Source organism: Vipera berus, assembly GCF_964194415.1.
Source record: "Vipera berus genome assembly, chromosome: Z".
Taxonomy (NCBI): Eukaryota; Metazoa; Chordata; class Lepidosauria; order Squamata; family Viperidae; genus Vipera; species Vipera berus.
Window position 1 is genome coordinate 59816300 of NC_138205.1, and position 19202 is coordinate 59835501.

At 40.2% G+C, this 19202-nt stretch overlaps 1 protein-coding gene across 3 annotated transcripts in view; it reads left to right on the forward strand.

The window, feature by feature from the left end:
- MSANTD3 (Myb/SANT DNA binding domain containing 3) overlaps nucleotides 1–18175 on the forward strand; it is a 110741-nt gene extending 92566 nt beyond the window's left edge. For all 3 annotated transcript variants that reach the window (XM_081345348.1, XM_081345349.1, XM_081345347.1), the window contains 2 exons: nucleotides 14946–15395; nucleotides 17484–18175. In XM_081345348.1, coding sequence (XP_081201474.1) covers nucleotides 14978–15395; nucleotides 17484–17893 — 828 coding nt within the window. In that variant the 5' untranslated portion in view covers nucleotides 14946–14977 and the 3' untranslated portion in view covers nucleotides 17894–18175. The remainder of the gene's footprint in view (nucleotides 1–14945; nucleotides 15396–17483) is intronic.
- The last annotated feature ends 1027 nt before the right edge of the window (nucleotides 18176–19202 follow it).

The window sequence follows — 19202 nt, forward strand, 5'->3', positions numbered from 1 at the left end:
TACTTTTGGCTTTCAGCAGGGAGCGGCTTAGTGATCGGCCATCTTTATGGCCGGTCTGTTCTGCTTTGGGCCAAAGGAGATGATCCCGGATTCCAGCAGAGGGCTGCCACCCTTCCGCGATCACAGGGAAGTCCTCCTCTCAGCAATCACCCCTCCAGGGTGATTTTTGACCCTTTTCAGGGTCCTCAAAACAAGAAAGAAACAGACAGCAGGAGACAGACTGTCCCTGCACATCCGGAAGTGCTGCACGTGCGAACAAAACAATATTAAAAGTGTGTATTTTAAGAAAGAAAAATATTAGTATTAATTTAATTAGTGCTGTTTGACCATGAAATGTGTTATTATTCCACATATGCCTGGCTGAATAGTATGTTTGAAGTTGCTTCTAAAGGGGTGAGGGATGCAACGTCCATGTTTTCCTTGTGAGAAAGTTCTATAATTGGGGTGCTGTCTCTAAGAAGGCTTTGCTCTTGGTCACTGCTCTATAAACCAAACCAGTGGGACCATCTGATCTTAATTGATGGTAAATAAAGATGATTACGGGGCTGGAGACTAAATCATATGACAAATGTTTGTGGGCATTGGGTGTGTTTAGCCTAGTGAAAAGAACTAGGGGTGGTGACTTGATAGTGTTCCAATATTTGAGAGGCTCCACAAAGCAGAAGGCAAGACAAGAAACAATAGATGGAAACTAATCAAGGAGAAAGAACTAAGGAGTTGTGAAAATAACTAACCAGTGGAAAGGCTTGCCTTCAGAGGTTGTGGGTGCTCCATCACTGGAGGCTTTTAAGAAGAGATTGAACATTCCATTATATGTCTCTTCCAGCTCTTGTTATTCTTTGAGAGAAGTGCTGTCGACCTCTCTCACCACGTCACTTCATAGGCAGAGAGGAGGGAGGGAGAAAAAAAGGAAGAAGGGGAGAGAGGGAAACAGGAAGGAGGTAGAGAGGGAGATGAGAATGATGGAGGGAAGGGAAGGAAACGAAGGAAGGAAGGAGAAGGGAGAAAGGGAAGGAAGGAAGGATGGAGATTAGAATGAGAGGGAGAGAGGGTTTGAAGGAAGTCTTGCCTTAGCACTTGGCCACCAGCAGCACTGTTGCCCTTTTGCTATCTCCTGGTAGTCTCCTGGAAGATGCTTTGGTTACAAAGCCAGGTCCCCTCAGCAGCCTTGAGGAGGAGGTAAGCACAGCCGGGCACCCCCTTGGGGAAATGCGGCTGGTCTGGTCTGCAGGGTCCTGATGCCCTGGGAACTGGCCAAGCTGGATGCTTGCCCTCTGCTGCCCAGGGCTCCAACCAACCCACAACACCTGTGGCCCGCCCACAGGGCCCAAGAGGGACAGCAAGTCTCCACTGGTGGACCACGCGCCAGTGCCTGCCCCAGTTCTACCTTCCTCTGCCAGAGACCCCTAGATTCTCCCCAGCCGTGCCTGGGTCCCCCAACGTGCCCCTGACACAAGTGATGCCCACCCCATAGGCCATGCCCACCCTGGCCCCACCAAGGGCAACCACAATGCTGATGTGGCCCTCAATGAAATCGAGTTTGACACCCCTGGTATAGAGTCTTCTGCTTGAGAAGGGGGTTGGACTAAAGACCAACTCTAGGTCCCTTCCAACTCTATTCTATAATCTATTCTATGTTTGGTGAAATAATGGATGCAGTTACGCTTTCTTGGTAGTACTATAATCTTGCTATGATTTTGATGGACAGTGTCATGTCCATTAACAGGCAGGATCAGGGAGAGAATATTTGTCTCATAGCTGATGCATCAGAAGGGCTGCCAAATTTATTGTAGTGCAATTGCTATAAATATTTGATTTTAAATTGTCTAGCAATTTATATTATTTGATTTACCATTTAAACCAATTTTCCTGTTTATGGTCATTTTATTTGTGTGTGTGTATGTCTGTGTGTGTGTGTGTGTGTGTTTGTTTGTATATATATTCTTTTTGATTTGTATGATTCAACCTTTGATCACAAAAAATCTAATCAAATGAAATGTTAGAACATACAGGTTGTTCCCACTTACCAAACGTAATTGGGACAGGAACTCCATGGCTAAGCAACATTCTCATAAGACACAAAGTCATGTGACTACTGCACTTAGGATGCCAGTTCTAGCAGTCCCTATGGGTATCATTAAGTGAGTCCCACAGTGGTAGCATCCCATTGCTGTTTGCAACCTCCTGCCAGCTTCTCCATTAACTTTGTTTGTCAGAAGCTGGCAGTGAAGGTCACAAATCACAATCACATGACTGTGGGATACTACAATATTGTAATTGTGAGCCAGTCACCAAATTACAATTGCATGAATGTGGGGATTCTGTAATGGCTGTAACTATGTACATTGTAAGTACTCCTTGTTCAGTGCAATGATAAGTTCAAACAGTCATTGAATGAGTGCTGTTGAGAAGGACAACCAATAAAGGACAAAAGCTAGAATTGTATGACTAAACAAGGCAACTTTCACCCCCAGCCAAAACAATGAAGGAAATAAGAGCAAAAACAATAATACATTTTAAGAAAACGTATATTTGTAGATCAACAAATATTCAGTGTTATTAGCATACATTTGTCCAGAGTTTAGCAAATATAAAAAGAAAAATATATAATATTAAAATATTAAAAATAATTAACAAATTTATATCTTTGACTTAGTATTGATCTTTTGATAGAGAGGTATTTTTATATAAAAAAAATCAGAATCTGAGAAATGATTATAGTTGTTTTCCTTTCCAGAATTATACAAGAGTAGTAGTATCAAGTATGATTCTACATTAGTTGCAACTGTAACAGTGTGATACTACTTATACTGCAATAGTGTTTATACTATTAATTGATAAGATTAAGGAATAATCTATTATTGCTGCTATTTTTTTTTTTTTTTTTTATTGAAAAGTTTTAAAAATACAGTTTTCCTTTAAAAAACCCCCTTCCCCCTCCCTACCTCCCCTCCCTACCTCCCCCCTTCCCCCCCCTCCCCCCCTCCCTCCTCCCCCCCCACCTCCCCCTAACCCCCCTCCCCCCCCGGACTTCCCAGAGCTAAATACAAGGTATATATATATAAAAAGGCAATCATAAACAACCATATACTAACAACTATAAATTCTAAAATCCATCACTCTCTAACTTATATAGGATCAAACAAAACTTAGCATTATTAAATATATATAGAAGACAAAATAAAAAAAGAAAAAAGAAAACGAAAGAAGACTTATTCAAATGCTAGATAAAACTTCTTGACCCTATACTTATTCTGGATAAACTCAATCCATTTTCTCCATTCCATAATATAATGTTCTTGCGAGTAATCTTTCAAATAGGCCGAAATCTTCGCCATCTCTGCCAAGTCGGAAACCTTTAAAATCCACTCTTGTATAGTCGGCAGTTCCTCTTTCTTCCAATATTGACCTATCAAAAGTCTTGCTGCCGTAACTAAATTCAGCATCAACTTAGAGTCCACAACTGTAGCGTCAACAATTATTCCCAACAAAAAAAATTGCGGACAAAACTTTATCCTCCGTTTAAAAATCTTCTGCATATTCCACCAGACTTTTATCCAAAAAGCCTTGACCTTTTTACATGTCCACCATATGTGAAAATATGTTGCCTCTTCATCACCACACCTCCAACATTTAGGCTGATAATTCGGATACATACTTGCAAGCTTTTTAGGATCTAGATGCCATCTATAAAACATTTTGTAAAAGTTCTCTCTTAAACTTTGAGCTTGAGTGAATTTTACATTCCTCACCCAGATCTTTTCCCACGTGTCCATTGTAATAACTTCCTGAATGTTTTGGGCCCATTTTATCATACAATCCTTAACAAGCTCTGTTTCTGAATCGATCTCTATCAATGCAAGATATATCCGTTTAATATGTGCTGGTCCTTGATTTCTAATTTGCTTTATCAAATTTTCATCAGTCGTTGCAAATCCATTTTTTTGGTCTTCTTTCCACCTGGCCTGTAACTGAATATATTGAAACCAAGTCTGAACAACCTTCTCTTCTCGCAAGAAACTATATGATTTCAAGCACCAAATATTCCTTTCCAAACTTAAAATTTCCTTGTAAGTAGTCTCATCATGTTTGAAACCAGCATGTATATTTTCTATTGCGTGTTTTGGGATTGCCCACAATGGTATCTTGCTGCTTAACTTATGTCTATACTTCTTCCAAACTCTCAGCAATGCCTGTCTTAAAATATGCATCCTAAACACAGTATCTACCTTCTTATCATACAACAAATATGCATGCCAGCCAAACAACAGATCATGGCCCTCAAGATTTAATAACCTCGATTGTGTCAAATTAATCCAATCACTTATTCCTACTAGTGCAGCAGCTTCATAATATAATTTAAAATTAGGCATTTTAAGGCCACCTCTCTCACGAGTATCCTGCATAATCTTAAGTTTAACTCGTGGCTTTTTCCCTGCCCACACAAATTTATTGATACCACGCTGCCATTCCTCCAAGTTAGAGTCTTTCTTAAGAATCGGTATCATTTGAAATAAGAATAAAAATTTGGGCAGGACATTCATTTTCACTGCTGCGATCCGTCCCAACAAAGACAATTGCAATTTTTCCCAACTCTCCAGTTCTTTTTGAATTTTCCCCCATAACTTTTCATAATTATTTTTATATAGCTTTGTATTAGAGGGCGACAAAATCACCCCCAAATATTTAACCCTTTTAACAATCTCAAATCCAGTTAATCCTTCTAAGAGAGCCTTCTGCGAAACTGTCATATTTCTAGCCAAAATTTTAGTTTTCTGTATATTTACTTTAAATCCAGAAACCTTCCCATATTGTGTTATTATCTCCATCAGGTCCACAACAGAGTTCTCTGGCTGGGTCACTGTAACAACCAGATCATCTGCAAATGCTCTCAATCTGTAATCCTGATCTCCAACTTGTATCCCCTTAATTTTTTCCGAATTCCGAATCTTAACCAATAGTATCTCTAATGTTAATATAAATAACAAGGGCGATAGCGGACAGCCTTGCCTTGTGCCCTTCTCAATATTACATACTGTTGTCAAACTATTGTTAACTATAATTCGGGCAGTTTGTTTTTGGTATAATGCCCTAATCGGTTGTAAAAATTTTTCCCCAAAATCCATTTTGTCTAAAACTTTCAACAAAAATTGCCAGTTCAATTGATCAAAAGCCTTTTCAGCATCTAAAAAGATTAGCGCAGCAGAGATCTGGTTGTGCCTTTCCAAAAACTCTAACACATCAACTATATGTCTCACATTGGTTTTCATTTGTCTTCCACTAATAAACCCCGTTTGGTCCCCATGAATCACCTGTTGCAGAACCCTCATCAGTCTATTAGCCAAAACCTTAGCAAATATCTTATAATCTGTATTTAAAAGCGATATCGGTCTGTAATTTTTAACTAAAGTAGCATCCTGGTCTTCCTTCGGAATCAAAGAGATAAAAGCTGTTCTCCAAGACGGGGGCACCTTTCCCCCCCTCTGGATTGTCTGGAACAGTTCCTTTAACGGTTTTATCATCTCTAATTGTAAGTTTTTATAATAGGCCGCAGTCAAGCCATCAGTGCCTGGTGCTTTATCCACCTTCAGTTCCTTAATAGCTGTAAAAATTTCTTCTTCTGTAATCAGTTGGTTAATCCCCTCTTTTTGTACTTGCGTAAGAACCGGGATGCTAGCCTTCTCCAAATACGTATCAATATCTTTTGCATTAATGTCCTCTTTAGTATATAATTTCGAATAAAAATCCACAAAGGCATCCTTAATAAGATTCTGTTGATACACAACCCTTCCTTTATGCTCAATCTTATCTATATTAGATGCCCTTTGTTTTTTCCTCAGTCTATAAGCCAACCATCTGCCTGGCTTATTAGCATTGCAAAAAGTATTATGCCTAGCAAACCGCAGATTGGTCGCCACTTGATCAGCCATTAATTTATCAAATTGTCCTCGTAACAGTCTAATAGCCTCCTTGATCTTCACCTCCTCTGGGTTCAAAATCAAAGCCTTTTCTTTTTCCTTTATTTCATTCTCCAGTTCTTTCCTTCTAGTTTCCACTGCACGTCTATGTCTATTATTCATATATATCAACACCCCTCTCATATAGGCCTTGCTAGCATCCCAAACCATATCCATAGAGGTACCCTTATTCATATTCATCTCAAAAAAATCCTTCATCCGCTGTTTGCATTCTTCCACATTTCTCTGATTTCTAAACAAATTCTCATTTACGCGCCATGAGCGTCTATCTCCTCTTTCCTTATCAATCTCCAACCACACTGGACTGTGATCAGAGATAATTCTTGCGCAGATTTTCACCTTTTTAGTTCTCAAAAGAAGATCATTAGTCAACAAAATAAAATCAATCCTCGAAAAAGATTGGTGTCTATCAGAATAAAATGTATAATCCTTCTCCCGCAAATGTCTCTCACGCCAAATATCTCGCAATTCCAGGTCATCCTTCATTTCAAAAAAAGATTTAGGCAGTCTAGCGTGACTTGGAATGCGTTTAAAGGCTCCAGCCTTATCCAACTGTACATCCATAACTCCATTCCAGTCCCCCATAAAAATAAAGGATTTATAATCCAACTGGGTAAGCTTTGTATGAAGTAAACTAAAAAAGTCAGCTTGTTGTTGATTTGGAGCATATAATCCAACTAAAAGCGTCTTTTTACCTTCAAACAACAGCTCGATCATAACATATCTTCCATGCTTATCTGCTTCAATTAGGTCCGCTGTTAAGGCACTTTTAACATAAACAACCACTCCATTTTTCTTATTCTCTGCAGAAGCAACAAATTGCGTACCCAGCCTCGAGTTCAATAAATACTTTTGATCCAAAACTCTAATATGCGTTTCTTGCAGGCATATAACATCTATCTTAAATTGTTTTAAATATTGAAAAACTTTCTTCCTCTTCTGCGGTGAGTTTAGTCCATTAACATTCCAGGTTAAAAATTTAGTTGCCATGTATATCCTCGAAAAGCTCTTGGACCACAGCTTTGATAGGACTGGTTACTTTAGGCCGTGCTCCTCCCACAGCTTGGCTATGAATGCGATGTGAAGAATCTGAAGACTTTTGCTGATCTTGTTCTTTTATTTTCTTTGCTCGTTTTAAAGCAGCACGCGTCACTCTTTGCTCTCTAGGATCATCCAAAGAGATTGTAGCTTGATCTCCTCCAGCACCATTTTCCTCTGTTTCCTCCTCTTGTTGTTCTTCTTCTCCAGATCCCTTTCCAGCTTCCAAGAGCGTTAATGAGGTTGCTTTTAAGACATTATTGTAGAAATCACGTGCTTGTTTCACAGTAGTCAGCCTATACCTTTTACCTTCATACATCACCATCAGCCCCTCTGGAATCTCCCATCTGAACCTTATATCTCTTTGCTTGAGCTCTTGCACAAGAAATGTATAGTCCTTTCTTCCCCTTAAAATCCTTGGAGGAATTTCTTTTAAAACCAAGACTTCTTGTTCAGCAATCACAACCTTAACATCATAGGCAGCTTGTATAACTTGATCTCTAATTTCTCTTTTTGCAAAATAAACCACCACATCTCTAGGCAACTTTCTCTGTCTGGCAATCCATGAATTCACCCGAAACACTTTATCCATAGCTGCTCTTATTTCAGATGCTGGCTGGTTCAATACCCCTTCGAGAGCCTCAGAGATCAGCTGCTTTAAATCTTCTTTAACATTCTCTTTTAAGCCTCTAATTCTGACAGCAAACTGCATCTGGTAATGTTGGGCATGGCTTAACTCCCTTTCCAACTTGCCTCTTTCAATTTCATTCTCCCGTGCTTTTACTTCTAGTATAGCATTCCTTTGAGCCAAATCATCCACTTTTTCATCTAAATCTTCCACACATTCCGCCACTTTATGCACTGAAGTCAAAATGTCTACCTTCATCACGCTGTACTTCTGTTCCATCCTCTCTTCCATTCTTTCCTCAAATTTCTCCAATTTCTCCTCCATCTGTGCAAATTTATCAGCAATTGATTGATTAATTGATTCCAAAAGTACCTGGGCATGTTTATCCAAGGCATCTCGCAAATCCTTCGATGTCAGCACTTCAGGAGGGTGCAATGCCTGTAGTGATGATTGTTGCACCGGCGAGGATCCTCCACTCCGAAGAGTTTTAGAGGGAGGTTTAGCCGCCATCTTTTAATCCTCAATTATGACGCACTTTCAATTAAAGTTTAAAAAGTCCAACAAGTTAGAGAGTACAGTAAAATAGTCCTCTTCACCTTTTCCTCTTGTACCGCTCTGCCTGCTCCTTTAAATCATAGTCCTTTCATCAGGCAGGGCTGGTTCGCAGACGCCTGGCTCTGCTCCAGGAAGTTCGGAGCAGAGACGACGGCCAGCTGGGAGCAACCCAGGCTTCGGGGGAGTTCGATCCTTCAGCCGCCCAAGCTCAAAGCTCAGGCGGCCTCGGAGAACTCTACCCCTACCTGGGGCCTCACCCCCTCCTCTTCTCCCGAGGAGGGGGCTTCAATTTCGCCCGAACAGCTGATCGGCGCTGTTTCAGGCAAAAAAACAAACAGCTGAGCCGCGGGCAGCCAGGGGAGGCTGTCTTCAGCGCCGCGCCGCCAGCGGAAGTCCTATTATTGCTGCTATTTTATCCCTGGATAACATTGATAATGTTTTGACTGAATAAAACACCATCATGTGAGTACCTTCTCTGCATAGCAAAAGTCCAACCTCACTGACCCATGCCCTGTAATTCTGTCCTGACTTCTTTAATTTTGAGTCACCAGCCAGTGGTACAATAGAAGGTGTTTGATGAGGAATATACAATTTTAGGTACTGGCTGTGCAGGTTGTGCTATCTGACCATAACCTGCAGGGGGCCTCAGTGGCGTTTGTGCCTGTGCCTGGACATGCGGCAGTTGCATTGAAGCTGCCGGTAGTATTGGTGTTGGCTGTGACTGTCTTTGAGCTGCTATTCCACCCTGGCCAGCAGGAGGCGCTGGGGCTGGGGCTGGTGCAGCAGCATAACCTACAGATGACACTGGTCTTCGCATATGAGAACCCGGTGGCAATTGCGCGTGGGCTAAATATGGCTGTGCTCTGCCAGGTAGAGGGACTTGCATAGAAGCAATATTAACAGGAGAAGCAATAGTAACAGGAATCCTAGCACCATCAGGGGCTGGAGCCTCAGAGAACGGCAGAAATCTTGTATCTCTGAGCAAAGATTCCTGCATGGACAGTTGCGAGAGTGAGAGCTCCAATTCATGTCTTAATGCAGCTTCACCAGTAGATGGTGCTATAACATTTGCTTCAGGCATCACTGTGGCTCTGTATGTCCTTTGGGACAGCCCATAATCATGTGACATAGGAGCCTCCAGTTCCCATTCGTCTGGCATGACACTCAATGATGGGCGTGACTTTGGCTTTGGGGAAGAAGGAAGCAATATGGCTTCTTCTTGTGGGTGTGGCAATATGGCCGGTTCTTGCTCATAACTCCTCTCATATTGCTGAACCATTGATACATATTCCTTTGCCTGCTGCAAACGCTTTTCAAAAACCCCAATTTGTTCACAGTAGCCTTGTATAGCCCTATCTCGCATAGTTCGCTTGGGGCTTGAAGGAGCAGAAGGAATTTTCTTCGGCTGAACTTTAGGTTTCGCTCCAAGCCCTTGAAATTCATCTTGAGCCCCTGGAGTGTGAACATTTTCAAGAGCAGCTGCCAGGGAGCTTGGAAAAGTAGAAAAAGGAGTGACTGACCTTGCATTGTCGACAGGAGCAGGTGCGTCTTCTGCAAGGCGTGTGGCTGAAGCGATCGGAGTTTGTAAAGTTGAAGGGAGATGCCCCACAGACAGGCTCCTAGCCTCCCTTTTCATCTGTGGCTTCCTTCCTGACATGTTTCAGCAGTTAATCACCGCTGCCTCGCTAGAACTAACTGACTGATAACAGCCGCAGAAACATGCATCTCTAAAAACACAAATTAAACCATCCTCGATACCAAATGTCAAGGTATAAATCACCTTAGTAGAGGGTGAAGGACCGTGCTTCAGAGGATGCATGATGTGCATGAAGGAAGGAAATAAAACACGACGCATAATCTTACTAAATACCTTTTAATTACAAAAATATAAAAACTAAATATATATTATAAAGAGAGCTAGCTGACTACATCCTAACATAACAGACAGTAACAGCAAAGTAAAAGACAATAAACAATAACTGTGAGAAACTTTTTCTAGACATGCGCACAAAACAGCCTGAAACCATAACACAACTGGTCATATGGGATTCACTATGGTTACCAGATAAGTTATCACCACAGGTGTAGAAAGCAGGGGAAAATGTACAGTTAGAAATGAAACTTTTCTGATGAACAAAAATAAAACGTGCAGTGACATAGAGGATGGAAGGATTTATATTCCTTGCAGTCATCTGGTAGTTAACATTCTTTCTGAGAGTCATTGAGGCCACTTGGAGATTTATCTGTGCTCTCAGGGACACTTGCATAGTGCAATTGGGTGTGAAACGTTGGAACTGCTGAAAGGACTGTGATGTAAACAGGAGATAGATGGTACTGTATATCTCCCCCTCTGTTGAGAGAGGGCTGTTCAGTCTTAGTGTAGATGGCCTCTTTGATCCCTCTTTCAAACCAGCAGTTCTCTTTGTCCAGCATGTAGACTTTGCTGTCTTCAAAAGAGTGATCTTTGTTTTTCAAATGCAGATGGACTGCTGGATCTTGTCCTGATAGGCTTGTTCCCCTATGTTGTGCCATGCATTTATGAAGTGCTTATTCTGTTTCTCCAATGTTTAGATCTGCATTTTACTGCATATATCACATTGCTCAGTTTGTGTTTGGGTGTTTCATTATTGGGGTGGGCAAGCTTCTCCCTTAGTGTATTTTTTAATTTAGAGCGTGTATTTAGCGTGTTGGTAGAAAATACTGAGTTTAAGATATTCCTGCAGTGTATGGTATGACAACATTGCTTCATTTGTTGTTCTCTTCCTTGTCTGTTATGGAGAAGCTCCTGCTGGGTCTTTTTTTTTTGGATTTGAAGAAGGCCCAGTTGGGATAGCCACAAGTTCTGAGGGCTTCCTTGACATGTTTTAGTTCTTTTTCTTTTCCATCTTTGCTGGTAGGCAAACTTTCAGCCCGGTGGTATAGGGTTCTGATCATTCCCATTTTGTGCTCTAGTGGGTGCTGAGAATCAAAATATAGATATTGATCTCTGTGTATGGATTTTCTGTAAACTTTGATGTTAAGGTATCTGTCTTCTTTAATGTGTAATGCACAGTCGAGGAAGACCAGACTATTTTCCTTAACATCTTTCCAAGTGAATTTAATATATCTGTCCATAGAGTTGAACTGTTTGATGAAGGCTTCTAATTCCTGTGTTTTAATCTTGATTCAAATATCATCCACCTATCTATACCTATGAGTAGATAGAATTCCTGTGAAGAAGTTTAGGCTTTGGTTTCTACCTTTTCCACGTAGAAATGGGCCACAGATGAACCTATGGTATAGCCATGTTTTTGTCTGTAGAAATCTTCATTGTATTTAAAATAGGTAGTAGTCAGGCAGAGATCTAGCAAAGCACATATGTATTCTGGGCATACTGCGAGAGAAAAAAATATTTGATTTCCTGCTGATTTTGTATGTTTGCCCACTGACAAAAACATGATCAATTTATAACTTAAATAACTTAACTATGGGGGGTGAGGTGTTACCCCCCGTTGATAGGGCTCGCAACTTGGGTGTTCTCCTGGATTCACGGCTCAGTTTGGAATATCATATAGGAGCCGTGACCAGGGGGGCTTTTGTCCAGGTTCGCCTGGTGCACCAGTTGCGCCCCTATTTGGACCGGGATGCCCTACGCACAGTCACTCATGCGCTCGTGACCTTCCGGTTAGACTACTGCAACGCTCTCTACATGGGGCTGCCCTTGAAGACCACTCGGAGGCTTCAGGTGGTGCAGAATGCGGCCGCGCAAGTTGTGATGGGAGTCTCCCAATACTCCTGTGTAACACCTCTTCTCCGCGAGCTGCATTGGCTTCCAGTTGCCCTCCGGGTGAGATTCAAGGTGCTGGTGATGACCTATAAAGCCCTAAATGGCTTGGGTCCAGACTATCTAAGGGAACACCTGCTGCCGGCATCAACTTCCCATCGTCGTGTGCGCTCCCATAGGTAGGGCCTCCTTAGGGTGCCGCCGGTGAGGGAATGCCGGCGGGTGATCCCCAGAGGGAGGGCATTCTCTGTGGGCGCGCCTGCCCTTTGGAATGATTTACCTGTGGAACTCTGGACTGCTCCCGACCTGCACTCGTTTCTCCGGGACCTGAAAACATGCCTTTTCGATCTATCTGGCCTGGACTGAGGGGGTTTTTAGTTTTAAGTTTTAACATTGTTTTATTGTTGGGCTATTATTAATTTAATATTTTTAATTCTATTTTTATCTTAATTTATATTGTCTTTTAAATATTGCCCTGTAAACTGCCCTGAGTCCTTCAGGAATAGGGCGGTATAGAAAACTAATTAAATAAATAAATAAACTTTAATGGTAGGTTTATTTTAACAGTGAGAGACAGAATAACAACAACAAAAAATCCAGAAAAACACATTTCAAAAAAGTTATAAATTGATTTTCCTTTTAATGAGTGAAATAAGTGTCTGACTTAGTACTTGGTGGCAAAACCCTTTTTGGCAATCGTAGAGGTCAGACTTTTCTTGTAGCTAGCCACCAGGTTTGCACACATCTCAGAGGGATTTTGTCCGCCTCCCCTTTGCAGATCCTCTCCAAGTCATTAAGGTTTCGAACTGACATTTGGCAGCTCAAACCTTCAGCTTCCTCCACAGATTTTCTATGGGATTAACGTCTGGACACTGGCTAGGCCACTCCAGGATCTTAATGTGCTTCCTCTTGAGCCACTCCCTTGCTGCTTTGGCCATGTGTTTTGGATCATTGCCATGCTGGAATATCCATCCATGACCCTTTTTCAATGCCCTGGCCGAGGGAAGGATGTTCCCACCCAAGATTTGATGGTACATGGCCCTGTCCAATGCCCCTTGGATGTGGTGAAGTTGTCCTATCCCCATAGCAGAAAAACACCCCCAAAGCATAATGTTTCCACCTCCATGTTTGACGGTGGGGTTGGTGTTCTTGGGGTCATAGACAGCATTCCTCCTCCTCCAAACACGGCCAGAGAGCTCAATTTTGGTCTGATCTGACCACAACACTTTCACCCAGTTCTCCTTTGAATCATTTAGATTTTCATTGGCAAACTTCAGACAGGTCTGTACATGTGTTTTCTTGAGCAGGGGGACCTTGTGGGCATTGCAGGATTTCAGTCCTTCACAGCATAGTGTGTCACCAATTGTTTTCTTGGTGACTATGGTCCCAGCTGCCTTGAGATCATTGACAAGATACCTCCCGTGTAGTTCTGGGCTGATTCCTCATCATTCTCATGATCGTTGAGGTGAGGTCTTGCATGGAGCCCCAGATAGAGGGAGATTGAAAATTATTTTGTGTTTCTTCCATTTGCAGAATAATCAGACCATCTGTTATCATCTTCTCACCAAGCTGTTGTTGATAATCTTGTAGCCCATTCCAGTCTACAATCTTGTCCCTGACTTTTTTGAAATGCTTTTTTCTGGATTTTTTTTTTGTTATTCTGTCTCCCACTGTTAAAATAAACCTAACATTAAAATTATAGACTGATCATTTCTTTCTCAGTTGGCAAACATACAAAATCAGCAAGGGATCAAATATTTTTCCCCTCTCTGTATGTCCCTTGCTTGACCACTCCAAGCCCAGCGATGCGAAGACAAAACCACTCCAACCCCAAAGTGTGGTATGAAGACCTGGCCATCCAGCCAGTTCTGTAATGCAAACCAGCCTTGAGGCCTTGTAGTCCACCATACTCAGTTGACCTTCTGCTTCTTCAGAAGCATGATCTAACTCTCTGTGAGGCATCTTCTGGCCTCATGAAGCTTTCTTCCTGCAATGAAATTGCCACACTGAACAAGAATACAGTCTTGTGTTCCCAGCAGCTGTTTCACAAACACTAGGTCATGCATGCTTGTCGGTAATGAGAGCAAGAAGACAGTAAATATTAATAATTCTGCTCATAAGTACTTTAATATATGAAGATATTTGTTTTTGAAACTCTGTTTCGGGGCTGATTAATTATCCAAGAAACTATAGATATAAAACAATTGTGATTCATTTGTTTTTTCTATGTGATAACTTATCACTGCTGTAGCAGTAGGTTGCATTAGATACATACCTTACTTGAGCATCTTTATCTACAAATATAATTTGTAAATCTGATTATCTGTTATCTTCATAATACTAAATTCCTTTGAATGAAATTAAAAAATTACGAATAGCAGAATATTCAAGTTGCTTCAGAATTTCATGTATCCCTTTTCGCTCAAATTATAAAATGTGAATATATTTTTTTAGAATATTCTATTCTGTAACATAATTTGTATCTTTTCCAAAATAAAGTATAAGAAAAATACAGACCGGTATCCACAATTCTTTGATAACTGATATTTTAATTTTGTTTATTAGAAGAGTTAAAGAGTTTAGCCTGAAAGACCTTTTAGTACAGGTTTCTGTCTGTAGATGCCCTTTGGAAGCTTGTAATTAGGACATGAAGAACAATGACCATCATTTGCTAGTATTCAGAGCTATATTGCCTCTGAAGATGGGCATGCCATTTTTGTGGCTAACTGGAACTGAGATGTTATATTTTCCATGTATTTTTAAATAACAGATCAAGTGACTATGACAACATCTTGCACGGTAAGTTACACATTATTTGAAATTACACCAAGTTTTGTTTGAACTCACCTGTTATTGAGTGTATAAATTGGCTGTCATATATGTTTGTGTATATAAAATGTGAAAATTACATTTTATAATTAAAATGTAGAGACTTTAAAATGATTAATGTTTCCAAATCTAAAGCATTCCTATTGAATTTCAGCTTGCTTTGATATACCAGAGAATTGACAGAAAATGCAAAACAGTGAAGTAATAAAGCCTGCCAAGTACTTCTCTGAAGTGGAGAAGAGTGTGCTGCTGGCATTGGTTGAAAAATATAAGTATGTACTTGAGTGTAAAAAGAGTGATGCAAGGACTATTGCACTGAAACAACGAACCTGGCAGGCCCTTGCTCATGAATATAATTCCCAACCAAATGTATCACTCCGAGATTTCAAGCAGTTGAAGAAATGCTGGGAGAACATCAAAGCTCGGACAAAGAAAATAATGGCACATGAAAGACGAGATAAGGTAAAAAGATGTATTAGTCCACTTATAAGTAATCACATCCTAGGAAAAGAGAAGATCACCAACATGATACCAGAGCAAGTATATTTTTTACAGACTCCACCAGAAGAAGATTCTGAGTATCAGCCTGAAACTTCCAGTCAAGGTACAGTCATAACCTAGTGACCTGTATTAATCTTTTTTTATTGAAAAGTAGATAGGATATTTGCATTTATCCACTGGTATCTGTATAATGACATCAGTTTCAAAGTGTAAGCAAATCACATGTACAATTCACTATATAATTGAGACATAGCTCACTGTTCATAGCTGCAATAACAGCAAGATCAGTCCTGAATTGTGTCTTAGCTATAGCACCACCACGTTTTAGGAGAGAGAGAAAAAACATTAACAGTGGAATCCTTCGTGAATATAGGAAAAGGGATTCTGAAAACTGCAGGGGACAGTGCATTATTATGGCTGGTGTCATAGCATACACATGGGTGAGACCAGGATTCAGTAAACTTTCTTGATGGAAAGGGAGATTTGGGATTTCTATTTGTATTTTAACTATATTAAGTTTTTTAAGAGTTTATACTACATTTCTGGCAAGTCTTTAGGAGCTGGGTAGGATAGCCCCTTTATTTTCTTAGTAAGTTTTTAAATTTTTTGTTGTTGCTGTTGGTGCTGCTTGCAGCAGGGGGCCACGTGCTTCAGCCCAGTGGCAACGGCCCAAAGCGCCATGTGGCATCCTGCCGCAAACGACAACAATGTCATGAAGCACTATGTGGCCTCTTGCCACAAGCAGTGGAAACTGTCCAAAGCTCTACACAGCTTCTTGCTTCGAGTAGCAGCAACGGCATGAAGCACCATGTCGCTTCTGCCACACTTCTACTGTGAGCAGCGGAAATAATCCAAAGCACCGTAGGACTTTCTGCTCCAATCAGCAGCAACAGCATGAAGCACCATGTCACCTTCTGCCACGAATAGTGGCAATGGCCTGAAGTACTATGCGGCCTCCTGCCATAAATGGCGGCACCGGTGTGACAAGCCATGTGGAGCGACAAGTGTTAGGGCATGGGAGGCCTGGCTGCTGCGATCGTACTGGCAGGTTAAGCGGATGCGGGGCATGTGGGGCAGTTCCATCCCCGCCATAGCTTGATTTTTAGGCATATGCCTCATCCCCAAACTAGGGCTTATTTAGGGGGTAGGGCTTATATTAGACCCCCCCCCCCAAATCAAGCTAGGGCTTACTTTCGGGGTAGGTATTACTTTTGGGGAAACAAGATAATAAACTTCAATACAGAGTGTACTATTTAAATATGACTATGTATAAATTTGTATAATGTTTTAGCAGTATTTTGTTTTATTAAGAAGTTGTTGAAAACATACTACAATTGGACAATTAATAAAAGTAAAACAGCCTTTTTTCAATAATATAGCGTGGAAAATCACATCAATCACTTAATGTGAATGCATGTTATATATAATTGAAATATGTTTAATGTTTAACTATCTGAAGTGGTACATCTTTGAATGGGTAGTTTTTCTCCTTGTCATAAATAGAAAAAGGAACTTACCTATAGTTCTACAAACATAAAGAGAAGCTAGGACAAATTTCCTGTACCTTCCTCTTGCAGTCCATTGAGTTCAAAGTGCATAGGATGGATAATATTACAAAACTGACAACTTCCTGAATCTGGACATAAGTTTAAATTTCTGGATTTTTCGTTTTTCAGTAAACTAGATGAATTTTACCCTTATTCCCAAGCTTGGAACTCAAATAAAGTAGGAAATATTTACGCAATGTACCAGAAGTGAAACATTTTCAGAAGTGAACATTACATGCATATACATATATCAACAACAATCTTTCTTTCCAATTACCTTTAGGATTTTGGGGAAGAGGCATGCCTTCCTTAAAATATGTTTATAATTTCATATTGTCCTGCTGTAGACAATTTTGCCATCTAGTGTATCCTGAATATTCATGGAATATTACAGAAATGGTTTTGGTTATCATTTTATTGAAATCTTACACTCCCTATAAAATTCTCTTTCTTCATAACAGATCACTATATGAAATAGTTCAGCTGTTTATGGTTTGCCAAGGGCATTCAGTAAAAGTCATATTGATAATGGGAATCTAGGTTTTCCAGATACATTATTTCCACAATGTGAATTCAATCTTATAGTAAGAGAAATTTTATTTAAAAACTCATACAGTTTTTGATTGTTTCTTTTATTTTCCCAGAATCTTTCACTGTTATTAACAAAGAATCATGTGATGAAGAGAAAGGACTTGTACATTTCCAGGTATGTGAAGGTACCTCGCAGTCTGAGCCTTCCTGTTCAGCAGTCAGAGTAACTGGAAATAAAAACTTCAGAAATAAAGCTGCTCAAGAAAGTGATTTAAAAAAGATGCATGAAGAGGAACACCATCAGCAAATGTCTATTTTACAACTGCAACTGATCCAAATGAATGAAGTCCATGTGGCAAAAATTCAACAGATAGAAAGAGAATGTGAAATGGCTGAAGAAGAACACAGAATCAAGATGGAAGTGTTAAACAAAAAAAAAATGTACTGGGAAAGGAAACTTCAGACTGTTACAAAAGAATGGCCTGTATCATCTTTTAACAGACCATTCCCTAATTCACCCTAGTACATGCAGCAGCTGGTGGTTCATTAGACTGAAGTAACTTGATCATTGGAAAATAATTTGAGACTTAGGTTCAATTCCTGTATTTAGAATGATAGAGTAATTGTTGGCTGTGAATAAATGTCAAGAAAGGCCTAAAATAGGGATTAGATAGGTTTTTATTAAATAAAATGAAGAAATTTCCATATTTTGGAGGCAAAGTGTTGCTGTAACTTTTTAATGGAATTTCCAAATATGCCCAATAAATCCAGTCTTTTCCATGATAGTCAGATCCAATTGGGCATTTTATGTTATTTTTGTAGCTGAATTTTTCAATTATTAAAGATGAATGTATCTTAAGGTACAGTTATTAAGACTTGTAGAGTGACCCAGTTGAACTATCAAGCAAGGTAAAAAGGGTGATAATAGAGCTGTACAAGAAAAGGAATTCAGATTTCCAACAGCTGTCTGTTCAGTCATAGTTATAATTCTGGAATACTAGAAATGTATGTTCTCCTCTTTCTACCTTCACTTCTGTTTTGACAGATCATTTGGTCTATTGCCCTTGATTTGCACTGCATGGCACAATCAGTCCACTAGCTAATAAAATTCATACTGGCATCTGACCTGCAGAAAAAAGAAATAACCCACTTTTATTTTCAGCCTAGTCCTATGGGTAAGGACCCACTTCAATCTACGTACATCTTAAGAAAAAAGAACTCTTGGAAATGGTTTCTTCCAACATGAATTTTTATTAAGAGAAATTGACTGAAGGCATGCTAGACAGGATCTGGGGGATCCCCTCCACCCCACCATTCAACTTTTTAAAGTGTTCCCAAGCAGCCCCCCCCCCCACAGTTCTTCCAGGCAATTCAAACCGGCAGATTTCTAGGTGTTAACTTCAGGAAAAATAACATCAGTCTGGCTCCATCGGCATGATCATTCAATCATTGACCAGATTTCAGTGTTGGAATCTTTCCCCCTCCCCTTTTCTCTCACTGTCAGTAAAGAGAAGAGCTTCAGAGAGGCATAGGATGAAAGGCAGATGGCTGTATTGTTATGGTTAGGAGACCTGAAGTGAATCAACAAAAGGTTGCTTTGTATTGTATACAGGAAGTGAAAGTAGTAAAAACCCCATGCATACCCCCTTCCCTTTTTTAGTATGACAGAATCCAGGAGATAGTAAGGATTGGTTTTTAAATCAGAGAAGATAGATAGAAATGAAATATAACTGGATTCTGACATCCTGCTCCCCTTAAAAATAAGAGAGATCCACCTGTAAAGAAAACAAAACAGGTATAAAAGTTAGTCTTGCTTGTTAGGATACTCTGAA